General features: G+C 41.0%; 3 protein-coding genes across 5 annotated transcripts; 1 reads left to right on the forward strand and 2 right to left on the reverse strand.

Annotated features, from left to right (window-relative positions):
* The first annotated feature begins 1,440 nt into the window (after positions 1–1,440).
* On the forward strand, positions 1,441–5,121 carry LOC125588506. Its single transcript, XM_048759883.1, has one exon. It carries the CDS (start codon positions 1,441–1,443, stop codon positions 5,119–5,121), a length of 3,681 nt encoding a protein of 1,226 aa, XP_048615840.1.
* An 895-nt stretch (positions 5,122–6,016) lies between these two features.
* LOC125588602 lies at positions 6,017–8,138 on the reverse strand. Of its 3 annotated transcripts, XM_048760107.1 has the most exons (4): positions 7,748–8,137; positions 7,100–7,671; positions 6,385–7,024; positions 6,017–6,303 (listed from the first exon to the last, which is right to left on the reverse strand). In XM_048760107.1, the coding sequence occupies exons 2-4, from the start codon at positions 7,592–7,594 to the stop codon at positions 6,206–6,208; spliced, it is 1,233 nt and encodes a 410-aa protein (XP_048616064.1). In that variant the 5' UTR covers positions 7,595–7,671; positions 7,748–8,137; the 3' UTR covers positions 6,017–6,205. The 3 variants fall into 3 exon arrangements, with proteins under 3 accessions (XP_048616064.1, XP_048616065.1, XP_048616063.1); XM_048760108.1 differs by having other exon boundaries at positions 6,017–6,297; positions 7,100–8,138; XM_048760106.1 differs by having other exon boundaries at positions 7,100–8,137.
* Positions 8,139–21,167: 13,029 nt separating this feature from the next.
* Positions 21,168–21,721, reverse strand: LOC111203033 (protein WVD2-like 7). The gene has a single exon (XM_048760109.1). The coding sequence runs from the start codon at positions 21,682–21,684 to the stop codon at positions 21,226–21,228; it is 459 nt and encodes a 152-aa protein (XP_048616066.1). The 5' UTR covers positions 21,685–21,721; the 3' UTR covers positions 21,168–21,225.
* Positions 21,722–25,112: the final 3,391 nt, after the last annotated feature.

Consider the following 25,112-nt stretch of genomic DNA (forward strand, 5'->3'; position numbering starts at 1 on the left):
AACGCCTTTATGAAGCAATATTCAACTCACATCCTGAAACAAGCGTCTGAGGCTGACCTCTGGAAGATCAGACAAGGACTGGGAGACTCACTGCGAGTCTACATCGAAAAGTTCAGAGCAGTAAGAACTAAACTCTCGAATCCCAACGATCAGGTAGCCATTGAGGCTCTTAGGAGAGGTCTCTGGTATAAATCAGGTTTCTTCTCGGAGCTAACGCTAAATCCCCCTCCAACTATCGATGACGCCCTCCATAAGGCCTCTAGATACATTACCTTGGAGGAGGAAATGGCAGCATTAGATAAGCTCCACAGAAAACCCCAGAGTCACCCGAAAGGCGAAGCCTCCGATGGAAAGGGACCTCACAAAAGAGGTAGCTCCCGAAATAATCAGACCCAGGGAGAACATTCTTACGTAGTCGAGGAAGACAAGGAAGAAAAACCTGTCGCCGCGACAGCTAAAGCCCCCTGGTCCAAAGGTTATGACGAGAGCAAACATTGCTCTTACCACGATCGAAAGGGACATTCAACCGAAGAATGTTGGGACCTCCAACGACAACTGGCTGCTAAATTCGCAGCCGGAGAAATAAAAGATGTGGACCTCAAAAAGCCACAACCTTATCAGAAGAGAGGTCCCAGAGATAGCTCTCCAAAACGCGAGAGGTCACCTGAAAAAGAAACAGACTCACCACCCCCAGCTCCCAAAAAGAGAGTCGATATGATCCTTGGAAAGTTTCCACAAGGAAAAAGCCTACAAATCGAGGCCCTCTTGAGTAAACCACCTCCCCAATCGAGCCCTGGCTCAAGGATCGATTACATCCTTGGAGGGTCCGATGTGTGTCAAGACTCCGTTAACTCTATTAAAAGTCACGTACGGAAAGCTGTGTCAAACACTCAGTCCAAACCGACCAAGCCTGAGTCTAACACTAAGATCTCTTTCTGGGAGAGTGAGACATTAGACCTCGATAGACCTCATGACGATGCCCTTGTCATAACATTAAATATAGCAGGGTACGAGGTACCTAAGCTCATGATCGACACCGGAAGCTCCGTCGATCTTATTTTCTACAACGCACTAAAGGGAATGGAAATAGACGACTACGAAATTGTCGACCAGAAATCCAACCTCGTAGGTTTCTCAGGTGAAACAGCCACCTCATTGGGAACAATTAAGCTCCCAATTATAGCTGGCGGAGTCATGAAAATGACCAACTTCATAGTTGTCGACAAACCATCCCCTTTCCACGCAATCCTCGGAAGGCCTTGGATTCATAAGATGAAAGCAGTAGCTTCAACTTATCACCAATGCGTGAAATTTCCAACAACCAACGGAATAGCTACCATACACGGTAGCCAAAAGATTTCAAGGATCTGTTACCTGGGAGGATTCGAGATCATAAAAGAATCCCCCCAATAGCAATTACAGATCCAGGAGAGTCGCGAAATGCAACGAAATATCCGAGGTCCCCCTAAGAACCTCACCGAAAAAGTTAGCATCGACGACTCAAATCCTGAGAAACAGGTGAGCATCGGATCCGAGCTACCTCTCGAAACCAAAAAGGAGCTCGTCGAATTCCTAAAACAGAATATCAAAACCTTTGCATGGACCACCAGCGACATGAAAGGCATAGATGCAAATGTCACCACTCATAAGCTCAATGTAGACCCTACTTTTAAACCGATCAAACAGAAACGTCGTAAGCTAGGTCTAGAAAAAGCCCAAGCTGTCAACGACGAGGTCGATCGACTAACAAAGGCCGGGTCCATCCGAGAGGTACAATACCCCGATTGGCTAGCTAACCCAGTGGTAGTAAAAAAGAAGAATGGGAAATGGAGAATCTGTGTAGACTTCACCGATTTAAACAAAGCCTGTCCTAAGGACAGCTTCCCGTTACCTCATATCGATCGTTTGGTCGAAGCAACGGCTGGACACCAGCTCTTGTCCTTTATGGATGCCTTTTCAGGATATAACCAGATTATGATGGATCCTGAGGATCAAGAGAAAACCGCATTCATAACTGAACGAGGAACCTATTGTTACAAGGTCATGCCGTTTGGTTTGAAAAACGCGGGAGCTACCTATCAAAGGTTAGTAAATAAAATGTTCGCTGGACAACTCGGAAAAACCATGGAAGTCTACATCGACGACATGTTAGTCAAATCCTCAAAGGGGGAGGACCACATCTCCCATCTAAGAGAATGTTTCGAAATCCTCAACAAATACGACATGAAGCTAAACCCAGCTAAGTGTACCTTCGGAGTACCTTCCGGCGAATTCCTAGGTTACCTCGTAACCGAAAGAGGCATCGAAGCCAACCCGAAACAAATAGCGACATTCCTGGAAATGCCATCACCTAAAACGACCAGAGAGGTACAAAGATTGACCGGACGGATCGCAGCACTAAATCGATTCATCTCCAGGTCCACCGATAAATGCCTTCCATTCTATAAACTTCTGAAAAATAATAAGAAGTTCTTATGGGATGAAAAGTGCGAAGAAGCCTTCAAACAGCTGAAGGCTTACCTCTCGGAACCTCCGATACTATCCAAACCTGTAGTAGGAGAACCACTGTACCTGTACCTCGCCGTGTCGGCAGCTGCAGTCAGCGGAGTGCTAGTACGAGAGGAACAAAACGAACAGAGACCTGTCTATTATACTAGCAAAAGCTTAATAGACGCCGAGACGAGATATCCCACCATGGAAAAACTAGCCCTAGCAGTCGTGACAGCTGCCAGGAAGCTGCGACCTTATTTCCAATCGCACTCGATCATCGTAATGACCTCACAACCATTACGGACGATTCTGCATAGCCCTAGCCAATCCGGACGATTAGCCAAATGGGCTATAGAGCTCAGCGAGTACGACATCGAGTACAGACCCCGAGCAGCAGCAAAAGCTCAGGTCCTCGCCGATTTCGTTATTGAGCTAGCATCCGAACATCTAGACCAGGAAACAGAGGTTCCGAAATGGAGCCTATACGTGGACGGAGCCTCGTCAAGGCAAGGCTCCGGTGTCGGTTTAAGACTAACCTCCTCAGCCGGAGAAACCATCGAACAATCCTATAGACTTGGATTTAACGCTTCCAACAACGAGGCCGAGTACGAAGCACTAATCGCTGGATTAAAGCTCGCCCTGAGCCTCGGAATTCGGGAGCTAAACGCCTACAGCGACTCGCAGCTGGTAGCTAGCCAGTTTCACGGGGAATACGAAACAAGGGACGAAAGAATGGGGGCATACCTCGAGGTCGTCCTAAACCTCACAAAGCAGTTTGACAAGTTCGAGCTAACGAGGATCCCACGAGGGGAGAACTCCTCAGCAGACGCGCTCGCCGCATTAGCTTCCACATCCGACCCTCTCGTAAAACGAATTATACCCGTGGAAGGAATCGAGAAGCCAAGTATCGACATAGCTACCAAGGCTGAGATGGATAGCAAACCAAAGGAAAAAATAGAGGATAACAGCCTCCCGACGGTAGCTACCCAAGTTTTCACGACATTCTGGTTCCCGAAAACTAGAACACGCAGCTTTAGAAAGCACACCTCCAGGAAAGCAACCCAGAACCCGGAAAACAACGACAAAAGTGAAGGTACTCACCGAAGTTCAGACTCCCTAGAGCCTAACTCTACGAGTACCTCCGGGGGCACCATCCAGACCTCGGAGCCACTTGTCTATAAAGTCCAAACAAGAAGCCGCACCGCTCTTAAAAACGCATCTAGGAACGCTACACAAACCACAGGGGATAACGAGGAAATTGGAGATATTCCTCAGAACCCAGAACCTACTCCAACGAATATCTCCGGGGGCACCACGGCACCAGGTCCCGAACAGGAATCTCCCTCCTCTCTTCACAACAAAGTTGTAGGGAGAGAAGACTGGAGAATACCGATCATGGATTACATCCTAGAGGGAAAAATTCCACCCAACAAGTGGGAGGCTCGAAAACTCAAAGCTTTAGCAGCAAGATACTGTATAATCGAGTCAGCCCTCCACAAACGAAGTGTCTCCGGACCTTACCTAAAATGCGTTCACGGCCTAGTAGCTATGAAACTCATGAAGGAAATGCACGACGGTTCCTGTGGAAACCATTCCGGAGGCAGAGCCTTAGCCATCCGAATAAAAAGACAAGGCTACTTCTGGCCTACCATTATCGCAGATTGTGAGGTCTACTCCTCATCGTGCGACAAATGCCAAAGGCATGCACCGATCATACACCAACCAGCGGAAAAGCTGTCTAACATATCAGCTCCCTACCCATTCATGAGGTGGTCTATGGACATTATAGGTCCATTAGTACCTTCAGGGAAAGGAAAGAAGTTACTAAACCTCCTGGTCCTAACCGACTACTTCACGAAATGGATTGAAGCTGAAGCTTTCCAACAAATAAACAGATTCGAGGTCGAAGGATTTGTTTGGAAAAACATCGTATGCAGGCATGGCGTCCCATACGAAATCGTAACCGACAATGGAGGACAGTTCATATCCCACGACTTCAAAAGTTTCTGCGATAAATGGAACATCCGCCTCACCTTCTCATCACCTCGGCGACCTCAAGGGAACGGACAGGCGGAGGCTGCCAACAAATCAGTTTTAGCAAACCTCAAGAAACGCCTAGGAGCCCAAAAGGAGCTTTGGTCGGAAAAACTACCCGAAGTACTATGGGCCTGCCGAACCACCCCACGAAAAGCTACAGAGGAAACTCCCTTCTCCTTAGCTTATGGGATGGAAGCTGTCGTCCCAGCAGAAACCACCGCAGGTAGCCTCAGACGGGAGCTCTGCACCTCAAATCCCGCAGCTAATAACCAGCTCCTGATGGATAGCCTCGACTTGATCGAGGAAAGACGAGACCAAGCCTTGCTTCGCATTCAAAATTATCAGCAAGCAATGGCACGACACTACAATTCCAAAGTAAGGCCCCGACAGTTCGCCGTAGGGGACCTAGTGCTTAGGAAAGTGTTCGAAGGAACAAAGGAACCGGGAGCTGGAAAGTTAGGAACCAACTGGGAAGGACCCTACCGAATTATCCACATAGTACGACCCGGAGTTTACAAACTCCAGAAGGTACGAACCGGGGTACCTGAAATCCGATCGTGGAATGCCACGAACCTCAAAAGATACTATCATTAGGTACCTAAAACCCCTGAACTACGTTTGGCTTGATCCCTTGACTGGGTACGTAGGCAACTCCGTCATGAGTGCAGCCCCAACCTCTTCTCACCAACCTCCTCACCTAAGCCAAAGGGGCAGGTGTTACCAAGAACACTTAGCCTAAAAATAGTTACTGTGTAAATAATCTGAATCATGTATTCTCTGATATCTGATATTAATAAAACGATTGATTCAGTTTCATAAACATCAAAGGTCTTAAAACCCTCCAAGAAAATTTAGGTCCCCCTAAATCGGGACCTAAGCTCAACAATCTCGAATACATTCAGGTCCCTGAAAACCTGAACCTAAGGTCTTAAAATCCTTAATACACCCAAAGGTCTTAAAATCCTTAATACACCCAAAGGTCTTAAAATCCTTAATACACCCAAAGGTCTTAAAATCCTTAACATAAACTAAGGTCTTAAAATCCTTAACAATCAGCAAGGTCCTAAAATCCTTAACAATCAACCAGGTCCTAAAATCCTAATCAAAACCAAAAGGTCTTGAAACCCTTATCAAAATCGAAAGGTCTTAAAATCCTAAAGAATCAGGAAAATCCCGAAATTCCTCAATTCCATCCGTTAAACTTCAAAGGCCTCGAAGTCCTTCGAATTAACTCAGGTCCCTATGAATCTAAATCCAGGTTCCTACGAACCTGAACAACCAGGTCCCAGAACCTTTCGAATCGGACTCAGGTCCCCGAGCTAAAATCAAGAACTTCTCTTTAAGGTTATCACGACCGAATATCCATTAAGCTAAATGCTTATCATAAATTAAGACTAAAGGTCCTAATCCGACTCAACGATGACAGCACACAACTCATCTGAGATTCGCAATCACTATGATTAAATGAAACGAGGTTAAGTTCAAAAACTTAAAACAGAAATAATAGCCACGATTTAAACATAAGAAAGGGTTTAAAAGCCTCCCCAGGCTATTGAAATCCAGCAAGTGTTAAGGTTTAAAGGCCTCCTCAGGCACTAAGTCATAATGCATAACGAAACAAAGCCCTTAGGCCGAAGTCTTAAAAACACAAAACATAAAGCTAAAAGAGCCGTAGCTCTCAATCTTCCTTCTCTTCCTGAATCGGATCACCAGCACCGGCAGGAACTCCCTCATCGACCACATTGCCATCACCTCCTATTGCTGCCTCGACTGGAGCTAAGTCAGGAGCCATCAAACCCAAATTAGAGCCATACTCCCCAGAAAAGGATGGATTAAACATGTTAATCTCGAAAGTACCTGAACTCTCCGAGATCTGGGGAAGAGGAAGCTTGCTGACCGAGAAGTCAGAGACTTGAGCCTTCTCATACGCAGTTGTCGCTTCTGGTAATAAGGCCACCAATTGGTTGTACTCCTCTTCAACGCTTTGGATCTTGTTGTTCAGCATATCCTTCAAGAGGTCGGCATTAGCTTGGAGCTCCTGAGCGTACACCAAGGCGTTGACCTCATCTTTCTTCCTAGCAAACTTCTCCTTAACACAGACCAGGATCTTGCCGTAAGCTTCGGCGACTTCTTTCTTCCCTTCCCTGACAGCCAGCTTGACTTCAGCTTCCTTGTTCTTCTGGCTATCCTGGGATGAGGCAATGAGCTCACGTACTTGATGCTCAGCTATCTTTCGAGCAGCCTCCAAATCATTGATCCTCCTGCTCTTCACCTGGATATCGAGCTTTTGACTCTCGATCTCTCCTTGCTGAGCATCGGCCTTCGAGCCTAGCCTCGTCACTTCGGCTTCGAGTTCAGAAATTCGAACCCGGGCTTGGTCAAGATCGGCTTTGGCTGCCTTAACCATCTCGGTAACCTCAGCAAGTTCACCAGCATTGGGGGCAGCACACAGAGCATTCTCAAACCTGAGCTGGGCCCTGTTAACAGCCCCAGCCAACTGCAATAAATCCAAAAAATATATATATCATCGTCTCCAAAGAATGTAAACAAAGAACAGATAGAGATCACGTACCTGACCCATACAGTGAGCAATATCGAGATACTCATCTCGGTTAGTCAGGTCCTTGAGCGCTGGAAGGGGACATCCCACGCTCTTCAGGTGCCTCATTATCGCAGCTAGGCCCCAAGAGTCGTCCAGGATCGACCCAGGCTTCGAATGGGTAAAGCTCCACCCAACAGTCCCTCCTCTAGAGGACGAGGAAGAAGAACGGGTGGGAGCTCCGCCCTGATCGGTCCTGGGCCTCTTGTGTCTCGACGGCTCGACCTCAGAGGTACCCTTCGGAGCCTGGTAGTCAGCCTCCGGCACCTGGACCTCAGGGAGAGGAGCAGCATCCTGAGCTACAACCTCAGTTGGAGTAGTCTCGACAACAGGTTTGGATCCTCCGTCGTCCAAAACTTCCTTCATTGAGATAAGGAACGATCCTCCTTGGTTCCTGTCGCTTCCACGAGAAGCACTGGCAGCTTTAGAGGGGTTACCCCTAGAACGGAATGATGGTCGCAGAGTCATGTCACCTGGCTGAGACTTTTCAGTTCCCGAAGCACTAGCACCAGTTGAGATCGATACAACTGAATCGCCTGCCGAAACTGGAACAATGGAAATCCTTAAGTTTAAAAACTTCAAAGCGATAAAATCATTAAAAAGGTTCGAACAAGAACTTACTCTCAAGGTTCTCAGCAGGAATGGGATCTTGGAAAGAGGCGTTGTAGGTATCTGGGAATCTGGCTGCACTTATTCGAGAAGTGGTGTAGGCTACCCAGGTACAGGGACTCTGCTGCAACTTGCGGTATAGAGCTCTGGTGAGCTTGGTAGAGAGCTTCGGAGGATCTTCGATTTCTGCAAGTAAATCAGAGCAAAAAGGTTACTCGGCCATAAATGAATAAAACGGAAAAAGCATATCCCTAGAATTCCTAACCAGATGGATTAGTCCAAGTGACCCTAAGGTTCCGACCCACAGGAACCGTCGAAGGATCAACTTTAACGTAAAAATACTTCTTCCTCCAGTCATCATCACTACTAGAGAATCTGAAGATAACATGATTGGGACGACTAGGGAGGTAGTAGGTCCCGGTACCACCCTCCTTAGAGGCGCTTTCCTTCAGGGAAAAGAGGCTCATAAGTTCGGTAAGACCGACGCTAACCCCCTCCTCTTTGGACCTAGTGATAAAGCCGTTTATCACCCGGATAACCGAGGGACAGAGTTGGGAAAGGGCTAACTGATAATGATCTAGTAGATCAAGCAGTAGGGTCGGAAGAGGAAATCTCAAGTGAGACTTGGAGATGTACTTCTCATGGCAACAGAACCAACCCTCCGGAGCGGTCTCGGGGGTTTCGTCGGAATTACAGGCACGGCCAAGCTCCTTTTGGCCGAGAGCTTGAACCATGAGGTTAACCACGTCTTGATTTTTCAGCAACGAAGGCGAGTGAGGACTGCTCCCGCTAGAATCGTCTTTCTTCTTCCGTTTAGAAACTCTGGTCGCGATTGCCTCCCTGGCTGTCTTTTTCCCCTTCCTCATCTTGGCTCCGACTTCTTGCTTAACTTTCAGTAGTTTAGCTCCAGAAGCAGAGGGAGGCATCCCGGATTCCCCGGAACCTTCTTTCGGATGATCCATAGTATGGGAAGGTTAAGGAGAAAATCGATTGCAAGGTTTGGGAGAGAATTTGCAGAGAAAAGTAACGAGGAAGATAAAAAAAATCGCAGTAAAATAAAGAGAGAGGAGAGAAGTTACCTTGAAAACCGAACGGAGGCGTGGAGAAAGTGGGAGGCTAGCAGTTAATGTTCACCGCTTTATATCCCATCACCTCTCGAGATTCGGAAAAGTCATTTCAAACCCTCTCCATCTGAACCGTAGATTCTGCCAAACGTAATAAAGACCGTTAGATCGAGTAAGCTGAATCTAAATAGGATAAGAACTAATCATTATCTTAACGAAAAGATAAGATCGATAGCTAGATTCTAGCTTCCGAGACAAAGGATTTTATTCGGAAGCTGGGGGCAACTGTTGGACCCGAATATGACCCTCAGGTGAGGTACCGATAAGCGTGAGCTAGCATGTGGGTTGCGATAAGCCCATCATAACAAAGGGAGCTGAAAGCCGAGCTGACGACTGGACCTGGGAGACATCATAGCAGAGGTCACGACAGAAAGTGAGCTAACACCTTAAGAGACTCGGTCAAGAGGAGCCTAAAGCGAGTTCCGTAATTGAAGCCGAATATCTCGGAGAACAGTTGAAGGGTTGCCAACGAAACCTAGACTATATAAAGACGGAGAAGATAAAAGACAAGCCATCTCTTTTCCATATATCAACTTTTGTACTAGATTAAAAGCATTACGTATTCTTTAGTAATCATCTCAAGATACATTCCTTTGTATTCATCATCTTTCAACTCATCAATAAAATCATATTCATTCTTCAAGTTTATTTACGGGATTCAGCCCACGATTCTCATTCATCTCTCTTGACCTAACCTAAATCTAAGAAGTGAAACCTTGTCTCTCACACTGATAATAATGAATCTCAATCGATTATATCATGTCTGGAACATAATGGAACCAATAAAGAATGTCGACATAAGATGATTTATTTGCATACAAGGTAGCACTTGAATTTATGAATATAAGCGAGGATCATGAACCCACGTTAGTATAAGAGTGCGCACACGTAGAACAAATTGGATTGAATGGAAACATGAGGTTAAATAGTTTAAAGAAGAAAGACGTATTTGGCCATATGATTAAAACGCCATATGATGTTAAAACTAGTGGATATAAATGGGTCTTTTGAGGAATAGAAATCCTGAGATATAAAGCTGATGTTGCACAAGGATTCTCACAAAGACCAGTAATAGATTATGAGGAGACATACTCTCAAGTGGTGGATGCAACTACTTTTAGATTTTTCATAAGTCTGGCTATATAAGAGAGAAAAAGTAGACTTGCAGCAAATTGATGTAGTGGCTGCATATTTATATGATCCACTAGATAATGAAAGTACTAGAGGGTATTGAGCTGAAAGTACATCAAGTTCTCGAGAACAATATTGATAATCATCAAAGTATATGATCTGAATATCCTTGGAACCTCTGGGTACAATTTCTCAAACAATTGAATATCTCAAGAAAGAGTTTGAGATGAAAGATCATGGAAAACAAAGTTTTGTTTGAGACTACAGCTTGAGTACATTAACAATGAAATCCTTGTGCATCAAATAGTATATACAGAAAAGGGTACTCAAGGGATTTAATGTGGATCAGTCTCACCCATTATCTAGTACATGGACGTGAGATCACTTGTTTTAGACACTTATCTGTTTGGTCCACAAGAAAGACATGGTCGTGAATATCCCTGACTTGGATACGGATCCTTTGGTCCCAAGAAGGACAAGAAATATGTCTTTGGTCCGGTAAAGTCCATTACCCAAGTACTATTGGCGCCTTGATGTAATAGACAAGCCATACTAGGCCGGACATGTGTTCTTGCCGAGAATCTCCTATATGTTTAGCTCATGTTCGACAATAAGGCACTAAAGACATACACGTCCCTAACCTTAAGTACTATTGGCGCCTTGCCTTGATATTGAGACTATTAGTCATTGGTATCCATGAAGCTCAACCATCAGGTTGGGATGCGCCAACTTGAAGGACATATACGGAGATTGGGATACGTAGACTGAAAGATTTTCAGTGATGTTCAGAACAGGGGGAGTAATGCGTGTTGTACTTTTTTTTCTTAACCATGGTTTTTTCCCACTCGGTTTTCCTGGTAAGGTTTTAAAGAGGCAACATCCAAAGCGTATTACGAACTCTGTATGGTTATGACATCCAAGGGGGAGTGTTATAAACCATATGATGGATGTCCATAACCGGCCCGGTCTATAACTGGCCCGGTCTATAACCGGCCCGGTCTATAACCGGCCCGGGACCGGCCCAATACCAAGAGAGAGAGAGATGGCCCAACCTTAGAGAGAGAGAGAGAGAGAGACGGCCGCATGAAGAGGAGAGAGAGGCGGCTTAAGCTTTAGAGAAAAAGAAACCCTATTTCTTTTTCCTTGTATTTGTACACTTTCCATATTTATGTCTTTTCTTTTATCTCTTTGTAATTCTCGTATATAAGGACACCTTACGATTGAGTAATAATACACACAACTTACAGATTTCTAAACCTTAAGTTCGTAACAACTAATTAATTAATGGACTTATATTTTAGCCCATGAACTTTCGGGGTCGAGTCTGCTTGCATCTCATTTACAATCTTAAAATACTGTAATGATATCTTTGCATTTTTGGATAAGCTCGAGTCTTCTGGTTCTTGGGGTTAAAGGTCAGGTAATCTTATTTTTCTAGAAAAGACGATCGAGAGTGATAATCCGTTCAGCAGTCTCTGCTCTAATGCTGATGAACATTAGCTAGATTCTGCGCAAGTTAAAAAACTTTACTGGATTGTATTAAACTTGCTTAATTTACAAAGATAACAATGATGCCAATATATAGGCTACAAGAGAACAATCTAGATCCTTGGACTCACAGCTGTAAAGCTAAACCAGCTAGCCAGCACAACATATGGACAGAAGGGCAAATGAATTGTGAATCGGGAGCTGTGAGGTTGACTCCGTACTAAGCTCCTCTGTTACAGAAGACGACAAGACTTGTTCTTGTTGAGAAGATGACCGTTGATGAAGGTGGGCTCTCTCGCTCGTATTGGACTGGGCCTTGACTCGCGTAGATCCACTAACATCCCCCCTCAAACTTTGCGTGGGATTCACCTCAACGCCAAGTTTGCTTCGAAGATGTTCAAAAGCTTTCCGTGGCAAAGGCTTTGTGAAGATATCAGCTACTTGCTTTTCAGCTGGAATGTGCCTTGTTTCAATCAATCCCAGAGCCACTTGTTCTCTAGTGTAGTGCCAATCCCTCGCAAAATGTTTTGATTTCTTGTGGAGAGCTGGATTAGTTGTTAGATACACAGCCGATAGATTATCACACAGCATTAATGTAGCCTGGCCTTGAGGAATGTGTAGATCACGCAAGAGCTGAGAGATCCACGTTACTTCCTGAGCTGTCTCTGCCAAGGCCCTATACTCAGCTTCCGTAGAAGACCGTGACACTGTATCCTGCCTCTTAGCTGACCACGACACTAGATTAGACCCAAGAATCGTACAGAAACCCGTAGTCGATCTCTTCGTTTCTTCACAACCTCCCCAGTCACTATCACAATATGCCATGAGAGACAAATCTTCATTCTTCTTGATGTGTAAACCATACTCCATTGTGCCCTTCAGATACCGGAGTATGCGTTTTAATAATGCAAAGTCGGTCATTGTAGGAGCATGCATTCTTTGACACACCAGATTGACTGCATACTGAATATCAGGACGCGTGATGGTGAGATACTGAAGCTTACCCGCAAGGCTGCGGAAGTATGTTGGTTCAGGGAAGAGACTCTTATCTTGTGCTTCAATACGTTGAGGCAGAGGAGTAGGCATTGGGTTACAATCTGACATAGCCGCTGTGTGCAGTATCTCCTTTATATACGCCTTTTGATGAAGCATAAGACCTGCTTGACTTGTCTCCATTTCAATACCAAGGAAATAAGAAGGCCTTCCCATGTCTTTCATTGAGAACCGAGTAGATAAAGATTCAACTAACTCTTGAAGCAGACTCACTGTACTTCCAGTTAGAAGAATATCATCCACATATAACAGTAACACCATGAAGCTGTTGTTTCTGTTGTACGTAAACAGAGAAGGATCAGACATACTACACACAAAGCCAAAGTCAATCAGATAGTTGCTGAAAGTATCAAACCACGCTCTTGGTGCTTGTTTGAGCCCATACAGCGCTTTGGTGAGTTTACACACATAGTCTGGTTTCTCTGGATCTACAAACCCAGCAGGTTGATGCATATATACCGGCTCTTGTAGCTCCCCATGAAGGAATGCACTTGATACATCTAACTGCTTGATTATCCAACCTCTAGCTGTAGCTATATTTAACATCAATCGTATGGTAGCTGTCCTGACTACCGGACTGAATGTTTCCAGATAATCTAGTCCTTCTTCTTGAGCACATCCCTTAGCCACCAGTCTTGATCTCAGCTTCTTGACTGTACCATCAGGGTTCAGTTTTACCGTGTGAACCCATCTGTTACTTAGAATGTTCATATCTTCAGTTGGTGGCACCAAAGACCAAGTGTTCAACATATGAATGATGCGCATTTCTTGAGAGACAGCATCATTCCACCCTGGGTGCTTCATTGCCTCCGCTATATTCTTCGGTATTGCTACTGAATGCTTTGGAGCAAGCAAAGCATATTTTGTATTTGGTTTATGTATCCCTGCTTTAGCTCTTGTCTGCATTGGATGAGCATTCCCCACTGGAGCAGGTTCTACTTCTGGAGGAGCATTCCCCACTGGAGCAGGTTCTACTTCTGGAGGCCCTTGGTCCTGGTTATTATTGACTTCTTGATCCATACCAACTGGTACATTCACCAGAGGAGCAGTTTGAGCCTGTGGTGCTGGAAACACCTGAGACATTCTTGGTACCTCTACTTCTTCTCCCATCGATTTTGTCATCAGCTGCCATGCCTTTAGTAATGATGTATCATAGCGAGGTACCAACTGCTTATACTGCTCTCTAAACGGATACAACTCTTCATCAAAGATAGCATGCCTTGTGATATAGACTTTCCCTGTTGGAGGAAAGAGACATCGATATCCCTTATGCATACTGCTGTAGCCTACAAACACACACTGCAGAGACTTAGGATCAAACTTGTGGTCTTGTCTATCTCTCAAGCATGGGTAACACGCTGATCCAAAGGCTCTCAATGCTTTATAACTCGGTTTCATTTTGAATAGTGCTTCAAAGGGACTCTTGTTTTCTAACGCTTGTGATGGCAGAATGTTACTTATGTAACTAGCCGTTGCGAAGGCTTCAACCCACAAGTGTAGAGGTAGATGACTCTGAAACATCATAGACAGTCCCAACTCAGTGAAGTGCCGATGTCTTCTTTCAGCAAGGCCATTTTGCTCAGGAGTGTAAGGACATGACACTCGATGAAGAATTCCATTTTCTTGTAGCATTTTCCTCATCTGAGTGCTTACAAACTCTCCACCACCATCTGACTGAAACACTTTTATTTGAGTATTAAATTGTGTCTCCACCAACTTCTTAAATGCCACAAAGATTTGAAAAAAATCTGATTTATTTCTCAACGGATACAACCAAGAGAAGCGAGTACAATCATCCACTAACACTGCATAATACCGAAAGCCTTGGGTAGACAAAACAGGAGAAGGCCCCCAAAGGTCACAATGAATCCTTTCTAAGGGTTGAGAAACATGAGAATGTGACTGAAAAAAACTGCAATTTATGACTTTTCCCCATCTGGCAAGGCTGACAAATGTGGTTTGTTCTGCTCTTATTTATATTTATTTCCTTGCTGCTCTGAAGTTGTTGAAGAACTCTGAAGTTTGCATGACCTAGTCTGAGATGCCATAGATCTTCAGATGCTGCAACCTGACGATCTGAGAAGTAAGCTGCAAACTCTTCATTCTTCAACATATACAACCCATTATTTCGAGTTCCCTTTGCCACCACTTTCTCCTTAAGGAGATCAATGATACAAACACTGTTAGCATCAAAGAATACTCCACAGGGATACTCTTCACACAATTTTGATACTGACAGTAGTGACTTCTGAATATTAGGACATACTAGAACTTCATTTAGCGTTATATTACCTGAGGTAGAGGATAAAGTGGTTGAGCCAACATGAGTTATGGGTAGATAAGCTCCATCTCCTACCATAACCGCATCTGTTCCTTCATAGGGATGAACTTCTTGTAGGTTCGTAGAGGACGATGTGATGTGAGCAGTTGCCCCAGAGTCAGGATACCACTCTCTATCGTCTGATACACGCAACGAGTTGAACGCAGCTGTGGCTGACTGATAGTTGTTGTCAAACCTGTTGTAGCACTTCAACGCCGTGTGACCAACTCTACCACAGATTTGACATGTAGGTCTCTCTCCCTGCGTGTTGTTCCCACCAGACTGATGCTGAGGAAACCCTCTACCCCGACTCGAATAACCTCCACGTCCTCTGTACTGTCCTGACCTGCCTCTCCCTCTGTAATTAGGATTGTAACCAGGGCCCACGTTCTGAGAGTTAAACGCCATGTGAGCGTTAACTGCAGGAGCATCCTCATATGACTTCAACTTCAGGTCAAATCCTTGAACTTCAGACACCACATCATTAAACGTTGGAGCCGGGAACTTCGTCAAGGAGCTTTGGATCACCGTAGTGATAGGATCAAACTCACGTCCAAGACCGTTGAGAAACCCAAAAATCTTCATGGATTCGTCAATCGGTTTCCCAATAGCACTCAGGGCATCACAGATTGCCTTGAACTCCCGACAGTAGCTTGCTACTGGCTTGTCTTTTTTTACCAAAAGCTGAAGACTCCTTCTCAACGAGAACTCTCTCGAGACCGAGCTCTTGTTGAAGTTGTCCGCCAATGAGATCCACACATCACGAGACGTAGATAGTGTGTGAACCGACCCCAGAACTTCTTCAGACAACGTACCAAACAACCAAGATCTGATCAACTGATCAGTGCAGAACCACGCTTCGAACAAAGGGTTGGGCTCTTCGACATTCTCCATGCCGTGAAGCACCACTCGAGTCGCCGGAGGAGACACCACCGCACCATTGACAAACCCCAACACTTTCTGACTCGACAAGAGAGCCTCAAACTGAGTTTTCCACAGTAGGTAGTTGCTGTCATTGAGCTTGAGTGTTACACAACTCAAGACATGAACTTTACTGGGAAAGGGATAAGGGTTCACCGGATCTGCCATACCTGTTAAGGTTAAATGGCTCTGATACCATGCGCAAGTTAGAGAAACTTTACTGGATTGTATTAAACTTGCTTAATTTACAAAGATAACAATGATGCCAATATATAGGCTACAAGAGAACAATCTAGATCCTTGGACTCACAGCTGTAAAGCTAAACCAGCTAGCCAGCACAACATATGGACAGAAGGGCAAATGAATTGTGAATCGGGAGCTGTGAGGTTGACTCCGTACTAAGCTCCTCTGTTACAGAAGACGACAAGACTTGTTCTTGTTGAGAAGATGACCGTTGATGAAGGTGGGCTCTCTCGCTCGTATTGGACTGGGCCTTGACTCGCGTAGATCCACTAACAGATTCGTTTTCGTTTTTAGTATTGTAGTGTTTCTCTGGTTTTTCTTTCTTTGGACACACGGTAACAGTGCGATAATGCTTGCGTGAAGGAAAAGCAATACAGCTTGGAGGATTTACAGACAGTGGTCTTTGATTTCCAATCAGAACCGTTATAACATAAACAATCAGTCCCAATTTCGACTTAAACCAACCGGTAGATAGGCCTTCACAGATGTCCCCTCTTCCGGTTTCAAGCCTCGAGTTTGAATTGAAGAACAACTACTGTAACTAGTTGTTATGTATAAATAAAAACATGCAAGTCATCTGAATCGTGCAGATTTTGAATTGAAGAACAACCGTCCGGGATCTCTTGGTTTTCTTGCTGATGGATACTCTGGCCTCAAAAATATCACACATCTGTGACAGCCAACGTTCTTTTGACTTGTGGGGGCAAGAAACCGAATATGCTGCTCTAGGTCTTCACGTTTTGATGTTGTTGACAGTTAGGGTTGTAAATTTTCGTTACTTGAAACTTTATGTTAAATTTTTAGTTTTGTCAGGGTTGTAAATTTTCGTTACTTGAAACTTTATGTTAAATTTTTAGTAAAATTACTAGTAAATCATCTGAAACTCTTCCTAAAACTTTTATAACTATTCTGGTACATAATTTAACGAGTTTGATGATACTTAAGAAAAAAGGGAAAAAATTATGCATGTTTTAGTAAGTACTAGGGTCGGCCCGTCCTCCGGACGGGATATAATTTACTTGTAATCAAATTATTATTTTTTATATGATTTGTGGTTTGTGTTTTAGTTTTACATTTGCAAAAGATGTATATGAGATATACTATTTTTTAAATTTAAAATTAACAAAAAAACTATTTTTTACTATTAGCATAATTTCTCTCTCTCTCTCTCTCTCTCTCTCTACGCTACGGGAACCAAAAATCGGGAACCAAAAATACATAAATATATCAGTTAAAGAGTATTTCAAAATGTTTAGCTTATTTAAAATTTAAGGCGATATTAACTTTTATTGTGTATGTTTTGTTATTCTTATTATAGATCATGATCATCTTAATATTAAAATGTTCATGAATACATAATAGTTTTACATATTTTCTTTTTTTATTCTACTGTAATTATGATAATTTTGATAATAAGTAAAATAATTTTTAATACAAAAATATTAGATTATATTTTTTCTTATGAATATTTTTAAAATTTATGTCTTTGATATTATATTATTAATTATGTGCTAAAATATTATTTTAGGTTGATGTCCAATGAAACATTTTCATACATATATTTGAAACTATTGTTTTTCATATCGTATTAGTTCTAGTTGTTTTTATCCGAAATATGAGGTGCGGTTGGACGAATTTTCTTTCAAATGTGTCAATGCTGTGATTGTTTTTTTATTAGGTTAGCAAGTGTCATTTGTCGAGAAGAGAATACATATGTTATGGGAAGTGAATGTTCTAAATAAGGCATAAGTTAATGTTTGGACAAAACTACAATGCTTCAATTTAATGTAAGAACATGTTTAGTATTCCATACTCAGCTAATTTGTCCACCGTCCTCATTTTATTGTGATATATGCAGACTCAAACTTGGAATTATAATAAGAAAAATGCATTCTATGTATATATCAAAACTCAGCCAATTTTAGACACAGAAGCAGCCAAGTTAAATAGAATTCACAATCCACTAGTCGGTATGGAAAAGATGTAATTGAAATATACTCACAAATCACAATCATGCATACTTACAAATGATTCTATATCCATAAGTGTCTGCACTAACTGTTGTATCGTTGAGATCAGGGCTATCAACCTTTTAGGAAGCCACAGTAATGAAAAATCAATACCAAGATGTTGGAAATTATTATGAGGTAAAGATAAATAGATCTTTTTAAAAAAGGTTCACTAAAAAAAGTTATATCCCCTCTTCTATCGTCTTCCTCTTTTCTCTTCTTCTCTGTTTATTATGTTTCTCATCTCATTTTTTCTGTTTCTTATCATTTTTCTGTCACAATCCGTCAAGTACAACGATGAGCTTAACAAATATTTTTCATCACTTTTTTGTGTTAAGAGAAATGAACTGATGATTTTTTTGGAAGAAAACCTTCATATTTATAACGGATGATTAACACAAAGGAATGAATGAAGAGATTCATTGAATGTGAGAACGCCTGAGAAGTAGAGAGTAGGTATTAATGTGAATGTTAATGAATATGCATGAACCAAGTTAATTTCCGTAACGGCTCCAGATTAAAGAAGTCAATTCGGCTTCCGACTGAAATTGATCGGAATCGTTCGTCACCGGTGAAACCGTTGGATTTCTATTGACAGTTGATTGAACGAGAATTGTTGCTCGACGGCAACTTTTCCTAAGTTTCGTATACCATTTTTTTAGAGAAGGTGTATTTGGACCGTTGTAAACACATAAAACCCATTAAATTCAAGAATTAATGAAACATTGACTTTTGATTGACCGTGACACGTGTCGTCACCACAGACTCCGAATTAGTGACATGGAATCTGACGTGGATGGCCTAAGAGTGAAGGAAACCCTTCTTTATATATATAGATAGATAGATACTATTCAGAGTTTTTTATTGGTTAAAATACTCAAGTTTCAGCTTATGGGAAAAAATAAACAAAAGCAGAGAGGATGATGATTGAAACCAGTCAACCACAACCTGTTTTTTAAGTTATCCTTCTGTTTTGTTTCAACCGCCATTACGTTACCCTTCTGCACATCCGTATCATTAGTAACACTCTGTTTCCTATTACCAATCATTTGACCTTCTTGAAAACCGTGTCTGTAACCAACTCTTGTGACCTCTCTGTTCGTAACTGAGGCTGAGGTCGTGTGTCGTGGTCCTGATGGTGCAATCTTAGATGGCTCGCTCTGAAAATATCGAGAGAAAATCAAAGGTTAAAGTATTAAGTTGACTGCTTTGCTACTTTCTTGTTGTCCAAGAAAGATATAATTATAGTTTTTGCATTGTAGAATATACCTTGTTATGAGTCATCGGTCTAGAACCGGTATTGTAGAATGAAGGCACTGGTGACGTGCTGCCTTGAAGTTGAGACTTCTCCTAAACTGCTTTCATCTCAGCTTCTACCTTTTGCTGCATCCGAAATGTTACATGTTGAAATTTCAAAGAGACATGGACATGATGATTATTATACGTGAGTTTTAGCCTGAACCTGGTTTGTCTCTGAATGTGTCACTATACAAAAACATCAACAAGTAAGGGCCTGTTTGTTTCTCCATCTGGATGGACCATCCGGATGGAGATGAGAGTTTTGTTTGTTTAGGCACTAAAAGTGCAACTCATTCAGATGGATCATCCGGATGACTTTTGAAAATTTAGGCTTAATTTTAAAGTCCATTCAGCTGAACCAATTTGGATCATTTGAATGAAGATGGTTCATTAAAAATGGTATAATGTCTATTATACCCCTAATGTAATTCACAAATTACAAACCTAAACATAATATCATTTTTGTCACAAACGAAAACTGACAAAACTACAAAACACTTTTTCCCGTGCTAAAAACTATTTTTTCACGCCAAAAACCCAAAACGCATTTTCCCGCTAAAATTGCAAGAAAATAATTTCCCGTCAAAATTGCAAAAACGTGTTTTTCCGCAAAAACCGAAAAAATGTTTTCATGCCAAAATCACAAAAAAAAATGTTTTCACGCCAACACCCCAAAATACTTTTTTTCCGTCAAAACACAAAAAACACGCTTTCCCGCCAAAGTCGCAAGCCGTGTTTTCCCGCCAAAACCAAAAAACGTGTTTTCTCACCAAAACCGAAAATTTGTATTTTCCCGCCAAAACCGAAAAAATCTCGTTTTCCCGCGAAAACCGTAAAAATGTGTTCCCGCCAAAAACCTGTTTCTCCGCCAAAACCGCAAAACGCGTTTTCCCGCCAAAACCGCAAAAACGCGTTTTCCCGCCAAAACCGTAAAAACGCGTTTTCTCGCTAAAACCGTAAAAACGCGTTTTCTCGCCAAAACCGCAAAAACGCGTTTTCCCGCCAAAACCGTAAAAACACGTTTTCTTGCCAAAACCGCAAAAATACGTTTTCCCGCCAAAACCGCAAAAACGCGTTTTCCCGCCAAAACCGCAAAAACGTGTTTTCCCGCCAAAACCGCAAAAATGCGTTTTTCCGCCAAAACCGCAAAAGCATGTTTTCCCGCCAAAATCGCAAAAATATGTTTTCCTCCAAAAACGCAAAAAATGCGTTTTTCCACCAAAAACGTGTTTTCCCGACAAATCTGCAAATACGCGTTTTCCCGCCAAAATCTGCAAATACGCGTTTTCCCGCCAAAATCGCAAAAACGTGGTTCCCTCCAAAACCGCAAAAACGCCAAAAACGTGTTTTCCTGCCAAAACCGCAAAAATTTGTTTTCTCGCCAAAACCAAAAATTTGTATTTTCCCGCCAAAACCGAAAAATATCATTTTCCCGCCAGAACCGAAAAATCTTGTTTTCCGCCAAAACATAAAAAATGTGTTTTCTCGCTAAAACCGAAAAAACTTGTTTTCCCGCCCAAACCGCAAAAAGAAAACTCGTTAATTTTGAAATAATTCTAATGTAAATATATTAAACTAAATAATTAAATGTAATATAGTTAAAATTAATATTAAACATGTGATTAAATCAACACAAAGATATTTTGGTAATTTCTTTACTAAACTCATTTGAATGGAAATGAAAATAAAGAAACAAACATAAGATCCATTTAGATGATTCATCTAGATGAGCTATGTGGATGGACAAACAAACAATCACAAAAATCTGAATGGATCATTTGAATAGATCATACAAATGAATCATTTGGATGGAGATACAAATGGTGAAACAAACAGCCCCTAACTCTCACCTTTTCTTGAACATCTTGAACGTGTCTCGATTCTGTTTCTTCAACTGTAGCTTAATCCTCATCGTCAACTTGAACCTCAATCTCTAGTGGCATCTCATGTAGTCCAAGATCCTCCTCACAACTATCTTCTAAAATAGTTATGCACTCCACTGAAAGTGCTTCATCAGTGTCTAAAGGAGCAGAAAGAGTCCCATGGTTAACACCACCTTCTTCATCAAGCTCGATCAAATCATCCGAGTTCACCGCAATCTCATCAGAGCTCACACAATGATCACTTTGGCTCCTTTCTTGATTGCATTTCTCTTGTTCATGGCTGTACTTACAGGAACCGTCTGATTGATTAGTGTTATCCAAGAAACCCCCATCAGATTGATACTCCTCCAAACTTTCAGTTGCATAGACAGCATCATCTGGTTCACTTGTTTGACGTGCTTCCCAAGTGTGAGATACAAGAGAATCCGGAAACAATATTCTTTTCTTCTTGAAATGAGTCTCGAAATGTGCTTTCATGACAGTAACATGAGCCAGGTTTAGAGCACTTGACAACTTCTTCAAGATACATGTTGTGTCAGAAAGATGATTTTCTCTCCCATGATAAACCTTCCTTCTCGAATTTCCCAAACGAGACTGATCCAGAGTGGATAGAATTCTCCTGCATCACGGTACATAAATAAACCAATAAAGAAACTGTTTCTCTTAGGTCTGTTTCAGACCACAACTTCTTTAGACACAACATAAAGCTAAAACCAGTAGAATTCAAGGCCAAACAAGTTACAGAGATTTGGCAAGAACAGGTACGTTCTATAGAAGTAAGTAACAACAAGCATGCAAAGAGTGGAAGAAGAATTTACCTTGAATCATTTTTTAACCAAAAAAAAAAAAGAATTTACCTTGAATCCTTTTTAAGCAAAAAAAAAGCAAAAAAAGAGAATTTACCTTCAATCTTTTTTTAAACAAAAAAAAAGAGTTACCTTGAATGTTTTTTGTTCTCATCAGAAGTTGCTCAAGTTTTCCGCTATCAGGTCCGTTTATTTCGGGTTTGTGTTACACGATCAACGGTCTAGATGTTTTGCTATAAAGTTTAGACGGTGGTTTTCTTTCGTCTTCTGACTGTATATGTGGATCGAACATTTTAAATGTGGCAGGGTTAAACCACGTCATCCCCACTCCATGTTTTCTGCCAAAAGTTTATTTACTACCTCTCCTTTTTCATAATATATTTTGTTTTTGTCGAAAAAATATTTTTTATTTTATTTTTAAAAACGAATATTACAGATTTATAGAACAACGGATATTACAGATATTAACTAAAATTCAATAAATTATAAAAAGTAGCCACTAATATTCAATAAAGATAAAAAAATTACATTAAAATATAATAATAATTTTCACTTATTTGACTAAAGGTTCATTGATATTTCTACACTTACGTGGTGTTATTCACTCATGTATTTTAATAGAGTTTAAATTTAAACAAAATCCATTGTAATTCGAATAATGATTAAAATTTTTATTTTAAAATCTAGTATTATTCAATGAATAATTTAAATCCAGTTTTTAAAATCTAGTGTTATTCAATTTTTAAAGATTTTAAAATTCTTTGTATTTTGGATTGATTGCAAATCATTTTTTATGGAGTCTCGTGAATAAATGATTAAACTCAAAATCTAATGCATACTGCTGAGATTTTAAAATCCATCAACTTAAACTATTTCAAAATATTAAAATTTGATAGATTACAAAACATTAATAATTAACTTTAAATCAGTAATTGAATAACACCCCTAAAAGATTTTGGGATCAAAAATGCAAATTATACGTATTCTGAAAAAAATAGTTACAAGAGATCTTCGACATGGTGTAGAATATACCATTCGAACATAAATCTCATAGGGCAGCTCGGTATAGCGACAATCAACCGTAGAATCATTTATTTATCGTAATATTTCATAATTAACTGGACGTTAAAAGAATTATTTTATACTAAAAGCAAAGGGAATATAAATATTGGTGAGATGGTTATCAGTAGGGGTGGGCACTTCGGTTATTTTATCGGTTCGGTTCGAGTTCGGTTCGGTTCGGTTAGTTCGGTTCTAGAATTTTTCCAGCTGAAGTAAACCATAGTTAGTTTGGTTTGGATCGATTTCGGTTCGGTTATGTTCGGTTCGGTTTATATTCGGGTTGGTTTGTATTCGATTCGGTTTGTATTTCGGTTCGGTTCGGTTTAATCGGATTTCTGAGAACCAGATTCAACATGATCCAAATAAGCCTTGCACTTTTTCATGTGTACATTCAAGTTAGTAGTTCCACCTGTAGCAGGATTGCATGAATATGTTTTACCACAGTAGTTGCAGGAACACCTCGAGTCATCATTTTCAAGCCTAGTAAAAACATTCCATGCAAGCGATCTTGTAGGCAGTTTTCTTTTAGACTTTGGAGACTGTGTCGGAGAATCAGACTCTTTTCTTTTCTTGTTGGTTTTTTTTCCTTTATCCATCTACAAACATATGAAAAATCGTTAGTAAGCTAAAAGAATGGTTTGATGTTTTTACTTTTCAGTTGTATAAATATATGTAACAAATTCTTAGAACTTGATATTAAAAATCTCACCTGAAGTTATTAGAATTGACACCACCAAAAGGAAAAATATGCAGGAAGGAGAGTAGGAGACGCAGAAAAGAAACGCCGCGGAGAACTTTTATTTTTAATTAGATTTGGTTTAGGTTTTAATTTTAGGGTTTAAAAGTATACGCTATTGAAAAAAAATTAACATGGAAATTATGTGGGCTTAATGACAAATATTACAAAAGTTAGACGAAGTGTCATGGAAATCAAATTATACTAGGATTTCCTTCGTGCAAAAGGAAATTACGTGGGCTTAATCTTAGGATTTTAATATCTTGATATTACTAATATTTTTAATTTAAATAACTATAAAAACACTTCGATTTATCGGTTCGGTTCGGTTTAAACCGAACTGAACTGAACCGTTCGGGTTGGAAAAATCTTCAACCGAATGATTTGAAATGAACTTTGGTTTGGTTCGAATCGGTTTCGGTTCGGTCGGTTCGGTTCGATCGGTTCGGTTCGGTTTTTTTGCCTACCCCTAGTTATCAGATCCAAATAAGAATTATTCTCGTTGACAAAAAAAAAAAAAAAAAAAATCTTCTCGAGTTCATAAAGTACGTTGGAAAATCAGATTCCCAAGTATGGGCCAGATTATGCATTTTATGAGGGTTTTGATTTGAAGATACGTACTCTGGGTCTGGGCCGTATAATTTGATGACAAATTTGGATCCAAAAAATATGAAGTGTTCTTTCCTTGGTAACCTAGTGGGTTTTACTCTTAAAAATGGATGCATGGTTGAAGTTATTGTTCACCAAAAGGATTTACAGTAAAGTGTTGTGACATCTAGATATGTGTTTGTGACGTCTAGATATGTATCTTAAATTTCAGTGCACCAATAAAATTCTAGCATTCGCTGGACCGTAAATCTAAATAAATATGTATTTGTAAAGAAAAAAAGAAATCAAATGTTGAGACTGTTATAAATATAGATCTAAAAAATTATAAAGTTATTCATTCACATAATAATATGCAAATTTTAAAATGGTATTTGCCTCAAAATGTTTTGCTTGCTTTGCTTTTTTCTAATTTGATTCGCGTTTACTCACAACAAGAGTGTTCTCGTTCCATCTTTTTTTTTGTGCGGAGATGTTATCTCGTGCGTGACTGAAAAACCTTTCTAGAGTCAATTATTACTCTGATTTTAATTTTACTCCAAATCCCACTAAATTCTTTCCAGTCAGGTGGAATATATTTTTTGAACTTTTACTCTGTCCACTGTTTAAATAGAGGAAAACATAGACTCAGGTTTACTCTGCATTCTAGTAGAGTAAAAATATTTTTTCTTTTTCCACTCTTTCCCATCATTTTT

The sequence above is a fragment of the Brassica napus genome, chromosome C6, assembly GCF_020379485.1.
Source record: "Brassica napus cultivar Da-Ae chromosome C6, Da-Ae, whole genome shotgun sequence".
In the NCBI taxonomy this organism is placed as follows: domain Eukaryota; kingdom Viridiplantae; phylum Streptophyta; class Magnoliopsida; order Brassicales; family Brassicaceae; genus Brassica; species Brassica napus.